At 59.1% G+C, this 12,293-nt stretch overlaps 1 protein-coding gene and 1 non-coding gene across 2 annotated transcripts in view; both read right to left on the bottom strand.

Moving 5' to 3' along the window:
- Positions 1,030 to 12,293, bottom strand: part of SREBF2 (sterol regulatory element binding transcription factor 2) — a 64,834-nt gene continuing 53,570 nt past the window's right edge. Inside the window, exons 15-19 of the mRNA XM_018048827.1 lie at positions 11,256 to 11,388; positions 7,068 to 7,236; positions 4,856 to 5,041; positions 3,334 to 3,445; positions 1,030 to 2,931 (exon numbers count right to left, since the gene is read on the bottom strand). Coding sequence (XP_017904316.1) covers positions 2,711 to 2,931; positions 3,334 to 3,445; positions 4,856 to 5,041; positions 7,068 to 7,236; positions 11,256 to 11,388 — 821 coding nt within the window. The 3' untranslated portion in view covers positions 1,030 to 2,710. The remainder of the gene's footprint in view (positions 2,932 to 3,333; positions 3,446 to 4,855; positions 5,042 to 7,067; positions 7,237 to 11,255; positions 11,389 to 12,293) is intronic.
- Positions 6,711 to 6,787, bottom strand: MIR33A (microRNA 33a). Its single transcript, NR_129709.1, has one exon. It is a non-coding gene; the product is annotated as a microRNA 33a (primary transcript).

Here is a 12,293-nt window from a genome sequence, read left to right as displayed (position 1 = left end):
TCACAGATCTGGTAGAGACTCACAAAAGGATCAGTTTCCTGGGCACACATCAGCCACCCACAGCCACCCACCCTGGTGACACAGGCCCTGGAGAGGCTGGGCTGGGAGGTGGGTGTGACCTCGTTGCTCATTCAGCCCCAAGGGCCCTCGATCTCCATCCCAAGGGCCAGGCCTCCGCTGGAAATGCTGCTCTAGTGACTGGACAAGGACCAGCTACAGTGACCACCCCGCACCCCACAGGCTGTTCTGGCCCTCAGGACAGTGGCCCGCTGTATGTCCTTCAGAGAAGGGAATGGCTTAGACAGCTCAAGGGCCCTGGCCCATTTCTCAGCCGGGGGCCAGGTTATGGACCACGCACTTCAGCCCCCAAGACTCATCCCCACGGGCCCTGCTGACCTGCCTGCTCGCACAGCCCTGCACTGCTTGTGGCCAGGCCCTCCCCACAAACAGGCATTTCACGTGCGCCAGGTGGTGCTCACTGGCCAGCAGGCCGCCACAGGCAGGGGCTAGCTGTCTGCACACAGGCATGTGGAGGCCGAAGGGACACACCCCACTCCTGCCGCCCGCCCAAGGGGACCTGGCTGGGAAGCACAGGAGCTGGACTCAGATGTGACCTGCAGGCCACATCTCAGAAGCTCTCTGCCTCCAGGGAGACGGGGAAACCAACCGGGGAGAGGCTTCTCAAGGGTGAACCCAGGAGGGTTTAGCACCCCAAATCCCAAAGAACTGGTGTCGTCTGCTAAGCAGCCAGCTGTGTCCTGCATATGGTGACCTCTGACCCCAGCACCAGCGACACCCCTTTTCGCCCAGGTCTGTCCCAGCCCTGAAGTGTGAGCCAGACAGCCAGCGCTGGGAGAACGGGGCCAGGAGCATGGGTGGGCAAGGAAGGTCTGTCAGCCGGAAGCCCCTGGGACCTCTCGGCAGAGGAGGAGAGGCGGCCCCTGGTTCCGGACCCACTGGAGGCCGAGCCACGCGGCTGCCTGGCTGGTCACCTCAGCGGTCACGCCACAGACCCCACACGCTTCACACCGGGTGGTACCAATCTGTGTTTATTCAATAACCTACATCCAGGACTCAGTGAATGATTCCACATCAAGGAAGCCACAGGCATAGCCCGCTTTTCAGTGAAAAACCGACCCCCTCCCACCCTGAAACCATAACGAGAAAAGGCACAGTATATACACACGACACAAAGGCTGGCTCACCCAGGGGGCAGGGGCCGAAACGGTGGGGGAGCAGAGGAGAAGTGGCTGAGGTCCAAGCTTATGGCTGAGGCCTGCTCTCGGCATGAGGGGAGCCCTTGCTCCATGTCCCCTCAGTCTGCGCTGGGGCCCCTGCCCACTTTCTGCCCCAACCAGCCCAAGGGGGTGAGAGGCACAGGGACGGAGGAGGGCAGCTCCTCAGCCTCCCTGCAGGCCCCAGGAGAAATGGCCTCAGGTAGACGCCAAGCCTGGGCATCCAGAAAAGTGGGGCCACTCTTGTTCACAGGCCCCCCTCAAGGAAGGGGGCTTCGATCCTAGTGCCCACCTTGGGCAACACTGTGCCCACCTCAAAAAGCGGCTTGTCTGGGGACGGGGTAGGGTCTGGTCCCTGCCAGCCTGGCTTATTTTCAGGTCAAGAATTAGGGATAAAAATAGACTGTGGAGGTAGGAGTTGGGGTGGGAGGGAGCCCGAGAGAGCGGGGAACCCACACTGAAGGTCCCTGGTCCTCAGTCCTGGTGGGTGGCTCTCTCTCCCAGCCCCCCAGGGGCCTACCCCGAGTCTGGGCTGACATCCCAGGGGGCGGGGGAGTGGGAAGGAACAGGACAATTAAAGAAGACCATTTATTTTTTAAAAAAATTAAAAAATAATGCCAACATGATTTCACCCGTCCCCAAGCCTGCCCCCTGCCTCCCACCCACCTCCCCAGGGCTGGGCTTGCTCCTCCCCGGGCTGTCCTGTGTAATGAAGAGAAAACAATGAACTCGCTTTGTCAGGCACAGGGGAGGGGACGCGGACCTGGGGAGAGAAATAAAGATGCCACAGCAACTCAGCCTTGCATCACGGCAACCCCAAGCACATGGATATAAAAACATTCGTATAAAAGGGGGGTGTGCCAGGCACAGTGCCATGGGTGTAGCGCACAGTGCCCAGAGATCTATGTCCCCAGAGAGAAAGCCTGATAAAAAAAACAAGGAAGCAGGAAGGGGAGCGGGAGATTTTCAGAGGAGAGAGTCTTGGGAGGGCTGGAGATGGGGCTGGGCAGCCTGGGAGCTCCCCCTGCCGCTTTCAAGTCAGGGAACCCCCATTTCCTGCCCACCCTGTCTTTCCCTGCTCAGGCCCACTGGGGCCCAGGCTGGGACCTCTCTCTGCAGCAGCTCCCAGGGGCCCGCTAGCCCGAGGTGGTCCAGAAGCCTCGGCAGGTGACCGCTCCGAAGCCAAGGTTCATCCCTCAGCTCCCACCGGGAAGAGGAGAGAGACACAAGAGACAGAGGAGGAAGCAGAGACTGAGAGAAAATGAAGAGGGAGAGACAAAGGGAGAAGGGAGAGACTCAGAGACAGAGGAGGAGGGAGAGAGACAGGGAGGAGGGAGAGACTCAGGGACAGAGGAGGGAGGGAGACAGCGGAGGAGGGACAGATGGAGGAGGGAGAGACTCAGAGACAGAGGAGACTCAGAGATGGAGGGAGCTGGGGAGCCACCCAGGCGGCGGCTGAGGTGCAGAGCCCGTGGTCAGGAGGCAGCGATGGCGGTGCCGCCCCCCAGCTTGACGATCATCTGCTGGCAGTCGCTGCATGAGCGCCGGTCACCCGCCTTCTCCAGGGTGCGGGCGGCCTCAGCCAGCAGCACGGCACGCTGGCCCGGGGAGGACAGGAAGGAGAGGGGGAGGTGGCGGCAGGCCAGGAGGATCGCAGTGGCCCGCTCTCGTTGCCCGGGCCAGGCGTCCGCCTCTCCTGTGGGAACCAGGAGACACACATTCCCACTGAGAGCCCGCTACGACGCAGGTGCTGTCCCACAGCTCAGTGAGAACTTGGGTATCTAAGCCCCCCACCCCAAAGCGAGGGAGGTTCAGCTCAACAGATGAGCTGACCCAGGCTCATTACACACATTACTCTGGCTATCATTCTGTGATGGGGCTGAGATGGGGCCCATCAGCGGGGGCCCAGCTCCTGCGCTGGGACAACACCCCCCACCATCCCCTTCTCCCTCAGGAGAGGCTGGACCCATGACAACCTGACTGAGGCCAGTCCAGCCCCACAACGCCTCACAGACCCTCCCTGGCCACCCACCAAATCAAGCCTTGGGTTGCCCTCCCCTCCCCTGGGCCCACCCAGGCGCCAGCGCTGGGGGCTCACCGTGCTTGGCGTTCTGAGCCGTGCGCCGTCGCAGGCTGTGCTCCAGCAGCTGGTGGGTGCGGGTGGGGCTGGCTCCGGCCATCAGGCGCACAGTGGCTTCATGCAGGAACACCTGGAAGCCCGGGGACACAAGCCCGGTGTCCTCACCTGTCTCTGTCCCTGGGGGAATCCCTTCCTGCAGTATCACATCTGCCCGCTGACCACACCCCTTCTCCTCTAGACACCCTGCCAAGCTCGAAAACAACCTCTCCCGTCCTCACTCTGACCCCGACACACACCCGGCAGGAAAGGGGAAAAGCACAGGCCCGCTGGTGGAGCTGGAGCGAGCGAGCACGCTGAGAGGGAAGCTAAGGGCCACCTCCGCTGACGGTGACTGAGAGCACCGGCGCGCACTCCGGGCTGTGAGGACAGTAGGCAGGTGGACCCTCATGACGCTGGGGGCTGCCTCCAGCCCAAAAGCAGGACATGGGAGAGGCAGGGACAGGAGGCGGCAGGGGGACAGCTCAGGCGGCTCGGGGCCTGTGTCCTGTGGTTTCTTCAGAAAGGGTCTCCTCTTCAGAGTTCAGAAGGTCTCAGGAGGAAGACCTGCAGCTCTTCTGTCAACATGAGTCACCGACGGGGGAGGGAGGGAGGGGAGAAGGGGGGTCTCCCTAGGTCTCTATCTTTTACACCTGAACACCTCAGGGTGTGAGGAGGGTGGCGCTGCCCTGCAAGGCCAGGGTGGAGGCGGGGAAGGGAGAGGCAGGTGGGGATGTTTTGTGAGGAGGCCGCCGCCCCTGGGCGCACTTCCTCTTTTCCACCGTGCAGGGGGTGGTTCTCACATGACTGTATTTCATCTGTAGTGTCTGTCCTGGCTCACTGCACACAGGGAGGGGCTACAATGCAACCACGTGAGGGTCCCAGAGCACTCGAGGGTGAGGGCAGCTGTACCTCAAGCCCTTCTTTTTCACACGTTTCCAAATACAGCCCTTCCCCACCCCTAACACTGGCCTTCTTACTTGAATTTTTGGAAAACAATTCAGGGAAAATATGTTGAGTTGTATTACTCTTAATTAGCAATAAAGGTAAACACAGGAACAATTTGAGTCCACTAAGTGGGTTATACAACTGCCCTCATTGCCAAAGGGAGATGTTACGTGGAGTTCTCAAGCACAGAACTAAAACCCCAATGGCCCAGAAAAAGCATTAAACACATTTCTAGGGGATTCTGACACCCACTATGAAAACCTAGCAGTGCTCCCCAGTGGACATCCCCCCCCCCCCCCGCCGTCCTCACACAGACTAGGAGCCCCTTCTTGCTCCCGAGTGTTAACTGATAAGGTGAGATCTCTGCTGGCCTGTCTGTGCCGTGTGGACTGCTCACTGCCACGTTCCAGGGAGGGGCACACACAGCATGAGCCAAAGGGATGAATGGCACCCAGCCCAGGGCCTGACCAGTCAGCCGACTCCACGACCCCACGCCAGAGCTGGGCTCGGTTCTGACACCTTGATCCACCCTCCCCAGCAGCAGGCTGGGCCTTACCTTGCGGTAGGCCGGGCGGAAGCTGTGTGCCAGCCTGCGCAGGCTGCCCAGGTCCCGCTGGAAGCCAGCCAGCTCAGCGCCCGACGCATGGTAGGTCTCCCCCAGGGCCTGGCTGGCTCCAGCCTGCTTCTGCCACAGAGTTGTCCGCAGCGACAGGAGCAGGTCACAGGTCAGCAGCTGGACCACCTGCGTGGTGGGCCATGAGGAAGGAGAAGGTGACTGGCCAGTTACCAGGGCAAGGGTCCCTGCACACACCAGGTCTTCCCCGACCGGACACCTGGCAGCTCTGGGATTAAAGGGGAGACCCAGAAAATCAGGGAGCAAGAGAACCACCAGGGAGGGAGCTTCAGTTCATGACATCTAGTCCTTCCTACAGCCCCTGTAGGGAAATCTGCTCTTCCATTGAGCCGGTGAGGAAGCCAAGGCTCAGAGAGGGGCAGCGCCTCATGGAGGAGACACTGCGAAGGGTAGGAATAAAACTCTGGTGGTTCTGACAGGAAGTCACAGGCCCCTCCCACCTCCGGGAGCCCCTCCCACCTCCGGGAGCCCCTCCCACCTCCGGGAGCCCCTCCCACCTCCGGGAGCCCCTCCCACCTCCGGGAGCCCCTCCCACCTCCGGGAGCCCCTCCCACCTCCGGGAGCCCCTCCCACCTCCGGGAGCCCCTCCCACCTCCGGGAGCCCCTCCCACCTCCGGGAGCCCCTCCCACCTCCGGGAGCCCCTCCCACCTCCGGGAGCCCCTCCCACCTCCGGGAGCCCCTCCCACCCCCGGGAGCCCATGGCTGGCCTAGAGGCCCTGTCCTTGCAGGAGAATCAGAGCCTGGAGATGGAGCAGGGATCAGAGGCTTGCTTCCATGGATGGGGCCCAGGTCTGGCCCTAGTGGCCTCTGTGGTGGGCGGGGGAGACAGGAACCCAAGAAGGCAGACCCGCAGAGGGGCTCAATGCTGGGGTTTGGATCCACCAGTCTAGATCTTTCACGGTTTCCTGTCCATAGCTATGTGGCCCTGACACATGACCTCACCTCTGAGCCTGTTTCCCCACTCAAAAAATGGGCACCACAGAGGGCTGCAATGTCACAAAGGAGAGTCACAAAGGGCACTGGCCTCAGCCCACGCTGGTGTTGCCTAGCTCCTGAGGGCCCTCAGCGCCAGGAACAGTGCTTCTCAAGGTGGGTCATGTGCTGCCCTCAGGGCGCCAATGGACGCCTCCAGGCTGTTCCTCATCTCATCCAGCCTGGCATCCCTTTCTCCAGGGTGCTGCCCCACCCTCAGGCACAGTGGTTTTCTGGCTGTTGACAGCATTGGTGGAGAATGTGGATAAAACCCCTCTCCTCAACCAAAGGTAGCATTTCTGAGAGGTGAGGTAGCAGCCTGCGGCTGAATTCTGCCCTCTGAGGGACCCTAGCCTCTGTGGGGGCCCCTTCTTCCAGGCCCACTTTCCCACATAGGTGCCTGCAGCCTTTCTCTCCTCCTCAAACTCATCTGGTTCTCCATGAAGACAAACACTACTAGACCCACCAGAGGAACCACCCAGAGCGAGCCTTGGGCCCTGCGGGCACACCTGTCCTGTAGGGCTGGCATGTTATCCCAGGTTCACCACAGGGTCCAGGTCCAGGCTCGACCTCAGCCAGAGGTGCCGGACCAACCCTAGTGAGGGCCTCGGAGTCTGACCCTCAGGACACACCTCCTGCCTCCCTTTCTGGAGTGAACCAGGCTCCTCCCGGTGAGCAGATGACGCGCCCCCCTCAGCTGTGTGGACCCCTCCCCTCCCCTCCCCTGCCCCAGACGGCCCTGCCTCGTGGCCCGGCAGTGACACAGTCCCTCTATCAGGCACGGGGAGTCTCTCGAGGGCCGGGCAGGCCTCTGTGATGCACTGTGGAAACATTGCACGGTGCCGCCGGAACATGCAATGCAACTACAATGCACCGCAGCAACCCGCTCAAGGGTGCGCGCGCAGGGGTGGGGGCGGGGCAGACGCGCGCCGGCCAGCCGGGGTCCGCCTGGGGCTGCCTGCACCGGGGCCCGCAGGGCCTGCGGCCCAGGTGGGAACACGCTGCCTCCCCCCGGGCCACCGGGCCAGGGTCTGAGGGAACGGCTGCTGCCTGGCCTGCCTTCCACGCAGCCCCACAGGCCGGGTGGGCTCATGGCGGGTCAGAGTCCTATCTCCCAGGAGAGATGAGCACCGCCTCCCGGGGCCATACGCCCCTACTCACATGGTTAAGGTCAGGGTCACAGGTTGCCCCACTGACGTTGAGGCTGCTCCACAAGTGGCCACTGGCTCTCTCGCAGTGGCAGAAAGAACTCTGCTGCCCGTCCGCCTTCCCGGAGAGTGAGGCATGCATGGCTCTGCAGGTGTGGAAGATGGCCTTCACCAGGGGGCTCCTGGGTGGTGACAGAGGTGAGAGGCAAGAGGTCAGCGCACGTCACCTGGGCAGAATGAAGGTGGGGAGCCCAAGCCAGCAACCACTGCCCTCACACTGCTGTGACAAGTGGGTCTGCAGGACTAAAGGTCACCATAATGGTTCTAGATCCTAGCTCCAGGTCCTGGAATTGCTGGCCCTGAGCGAGGGAGGCTTCCAGGCCGTAAGAATCTTCTTCACTCCAGAAATGTGCACAGTGTTGATGTTCTAGTGAAGAAGTCGGATGATCAACACATTAGATACTGAGTGTGTAATGCCAAGTGCTGCGAGAGCCATGAAGGAAAGTCACCCAGAGCCAGCGGGTGGCGTTTCATAAAGGATGGCCAAGGATGTCCTCACGGGAAAGGTGACACTCACGCAGAAGGAACCCGAGGGAAGCAGGCACGCGGATTTCCAGGGGGGAGGGTTCTGGAAAGAGGCGCGGCAGATGCAAAGGCCCTGAGTGTCTGACACGTGTGAGAACATCCAAGCGGGAGCATGGCTGCAGGAGGAAGTGAGGGGAGTGGAGGACAGCAGGCGCTGAACGAGGCCCTTCTCAGCCTCTGACTCGCTCTAGGCTCCAGGCAACTGGAGCTCATCTCCGCTCCCGTCCTCACTCCTTGCCTCTGCTGACGTGGCTGCCTTTGCCTGGAATACTCTATTTCACCATTCCCCACTTGTTTCTGAGAACTGTTTCACTGGCTGGCCCTCTGGTCTGCCTTCTCCTGCCCTGCCCCCTGCAAGCCTCCTCTGGTGGCCCCCTGGGTCAGGTCCCCTGCTCCCCCGACACTGGCTGTCGGTCTGTGAGCCTCCTGCCCTCACCAGGTTGTGTGTGAACTCCTGGAGGCTCACCTGCCTCTGGCCCAGAATGTCTCCCCGCGATGTGCTGCCTGCTTCCTGAGAGCCAAGACTGGAGCCAGCAGAGGCCACGGCTCCCAGAGTGGAGAGCTGAGTGGGGCAGGCCACTGTCTATTTGCTTATGGCCGTAACTTGCTGTCTCATTCACCACGGCCTCCCAGAGACTAGAACTTAGCTGACACCAAGTACGCCCTCAGCTAAGCACTTGCTGAGTGGATGATGGAATCATGGAGGGGTGCAAGAGACCCCCGAATGTGGCATGTGACCAAGGAGAAGGGACCGGCCACAGAGACTGTTGGTGGGCCCACCACCAACAGTCACTGAGAAGCCACCCAAGACGGTCATTCAAACAATCTGTGCCTCAGGGGGAGGATGGTACAAGTCTGTGTATGGCTAAGTCCCTCTGCTGTTCACCTGAAACTGTGGTAACATTGTTAATTGGCTATACTCCAACATAAGATAAAAAGTTGAAAAAAAAGCAGAAGAGCAACAGTGGAAAAAAAAACCCATGCCTCAGTTTCCCCATCTGCCACAGTACCACTCGCCGCTCCCTGTGGGGACGTATGTGTCAGCCCTGTTATCTGCACTCACTCGCTAAGGTGCAGAGGCCAGGTGCTCAACTCTGGAGAAACAGCCTCATTTCAGGGAGCAGATCAGGGAGAGAGTGGGGAGGCTGGGGCGGGTGGCATCCCACAGCATCGCCACAACTAAAGAGCAAAGGGGCCCCGGGTGGCTGAATTTGGGGGGAAGGAATGCCTGCAAGGGTCTTAGCTGTACCCCAGGGCCTGTTCTTACAAGTGAGAAGACTTTAGACAGTTTACCCGCTGGGCCTCAGTCTGCTTGGGTGTGTCAGCTGGGAGACAACACATCCTGGGTGGGCGTTCACTGGTCAGAGCTTAAAAGGGGGTTACTTAAATGGCTGCTTCCCTGGTGGCTCAGAGGTTAAAGCCTCTGCCTGCAATGCAGGAGACCTGGGTTTGATCCCTGGGTCGGGAAGATCCCCTGGAGAAGGAAATGGCAACCCACTCCAGTATTCTTGCCTGGAGAATCCCATGGATGGAGGAGCCTGGTGGGCTATAGTCCATAGGGTCGCGAAGAGTCGGACACGACTGAGCGACTTCACTTTCTTTCACTTAAATGAAATTGGGAGTGTTGAAGCTGCCTAAACCTGCTTTCCTTGGCTCCCTCCTGCTCTCCCGGGTAAATGCCCGCTTGGCGGGAAACGCGACAGCCTTGGCTCTGAGGAAAGACCCAGTGGTGCCTTCCTGCCTTGGGGCGTTTCACAATTTCCCCAAGTGGCAGAAGATGTCAGGGACACTCAGATCCAGTCAGAGGCAGCCAGAGTGTTGGCAGGCTGCCCGCCGATACAGGCCAAATGCCCCCAAGAGGCAGGCATGAGTCCCCAAGAGGAATGTCAAAAGCTCTCTGGTGATGCCTTGTGCTAAAGGCCTTTTTAGTGATTCAGCTGGTGGGGTGGAGGGTGGTCGAGAGGAAATGGGACTCAGCGCTGGCACACGAGAGGATCCCCGGGCCTCAGAAGCCAGCGCTGGCCTGCCAGGCTCCACCAGGACCTTCTGTAGTAGAAGGAGCCACCAGCTCTCCCTGCTTGTCAGCCTGTGTGAGGAACCCTAGGAGCAGCACTGACAGCTGCTGGGGACACACACACAGACACAGACACAGACACACAGACACACACACAGACACACAGACACAGACACAGACACACAGACACAGACACAGACACACACACACACAGAGACACAGACACACACACACAGAGACACAGACACACACACACACAGACACACACACAGACACAGACACACACACACAGACAGACACACACAGACACACACAGACACAGACACACACACAGACACACACAGACACACACAGACACAGATACACAGACACAGACACACAAACAGAGACACACACACAGACACACACACGGACACACACAGACACAGACACACAGACACAGACACAGACACAGACACACACACAGACACACACAGACACACACAGACACAGACACACACAGACACACACAGACACACACAGACACAGATACACAGACACAGACACACACACAGAGACACACACACAGACACACACACACGGACACACACAGACACACACACAGACACAGACACACACACACAGACAGACACACACAGACACACACAGACACAGACACACACACAGACACACACAGACACACACAGACACAGATACACAGACACAGACACACAAACAGAGACACACACACAGACACACACACGGACACACACAGACACAGACACACAGACACAGACACAGACACAGACACACACACAGACACAGACACACACACAGACACACACAGACACAGACACAGACACAGACACACACAGACACACACAGACACAGATACACAGACACAGACACACACACAGAGACACACACACAGACACACACACACGGACACACACAGACACAGACACACACATGAACACACAGACACACATACACACATACACAGACACACACACAGAGACACAGACACAGACATACACACACAGACACACACACACAGACACAGACACACACAGATACACACACACACAGAGACACAGACACACACACAGACACACACAGACACAGATACACAGACACAGACACACACACAGAGACACACACACAGACACAGACACACACATGAACACACAGACACAGACACACAGACACACAGACACACATACACAGACACACACACAGAGACACAGACACAGACATACACACACAGACACACAGACACACACACACAGACACACACACACGGACACACAGACACACAGACACACACACACACGGCTCGCCACGTCTGGAGTCTCCGTGGCACACACACACGGCTCGCCACGTCTGGAGTCTCTGTGGCACACACACACACACACGGCTTGCCACGTCTGGAGTCTCCGTGGCTCCCTTGTTCCCTCGCTTCATCTCTCTATCTGTCGTGTAGTCCCCAGGTTGCCTGACCCTTCATGCTGATGGCCATGCAGACCTGCTCCCCTCCCCGACTAACCCAGCGAACCTGGCACCTGCTGGCACCAGGGGCTTCCCTGGAGAGAAGCAGGCAAGAGGTCAAGGAGGGCTACGCACTCTGTTGCTTCCAGGGCCTGGGGGACCCGCTCCACTTCGGTGAAGTGAGTGCGCACAGCGGCGTCATCTCCCTGGAGCCAGCTGATGGCCATGGTGATGGCGGACGTCCACCACCGACAGACGACGTCTGGGCCTAGAGGCGAACAGAACCAAACGCTGTTCCAGCGCTGCAGAAACTAGAGCCCCCCTGTTCGTGCCGTCTCTCCCTCCCGACGATGGGCTGGGGCCTGTGGGTCGCCCTCTCACACCCACCAGCCCCATCTCAGAACATGTTTGGCAATTTGCCTTAACAGCCTTAAAAATGTTCACTCCTATTAACCTAGGAATCTCATTTTTGAAAATCCATCACAAAGAGATGAGCCTAAACAGAGAAAAAAAAGACATTCACTCTGGTGTTATTTTTAAGGAAGAAGCTGCAAACAGCCCAAACTTCCAACAGCTGTGAAAACAGTGTTTCCAGAATATGTGTGGGAGCAGTGCAGGTACAATCCTTCTAGTGTTTTCCTCTCTGAGGCCTAGTTCTCTCCGTGAACCTGCACATGAAATGCCTAACAGCGCGTTGTTTTCTCAGCTCGGAAATGAGACAGGCCATGAGGTCAGAGGTCACGATGGGGAGGCTGCTCCTCTGGGATACTGCCCTCCATGGGGAGAGCTGTCAGAGGGAGCTCCACGCCCTCTCCTGCAGCCTCAGCCAGGTGAGAGGCGGCCGCTGTCATGTTGTCCCCTGGATGACAGTTTAGAGACGGAAGCAGAGTGTCCTGCTGCCAGTGCAGTCAGCAGTTGTGTGGCCATCCGAGGCAGTGGGTGCCGGAGCAGTACGGACGCCAGAAGAAAGGCCTCTCCGGCAGAGAGCATCAGACCCAAGAGCAGCCCCAGGGACCACTGTGTACTGAAAGGTGAGTACCTTCCACCAGCCCCCAGGGCCTGGACCACTTGCTGCCCATTCTGAGCACCTGGGAGCATTCTTGACCTGTTCTGGCCAGCATCACTGACTCACTCATCATCCCACTTCTAGCAGCATCGTGATTTCCTGCCCCC

Source organism: Capra hircus, chromosome 5 (assembly GCF_001704415.2).
Source record: "Capra hircus breed San Clemente chromosome 5, ASM170441v1, whole genome shotgun sequence".
NCBI lineage: Eukaryota > Metazoa > Chordata > Mammalia > Artiodactyla > Bovidae > Capra > Capra hircus.
Note: the sequence above shows the minus strand (reverse complement) of the source record. Positions and strands in the feature narration are given on the sequence as shown.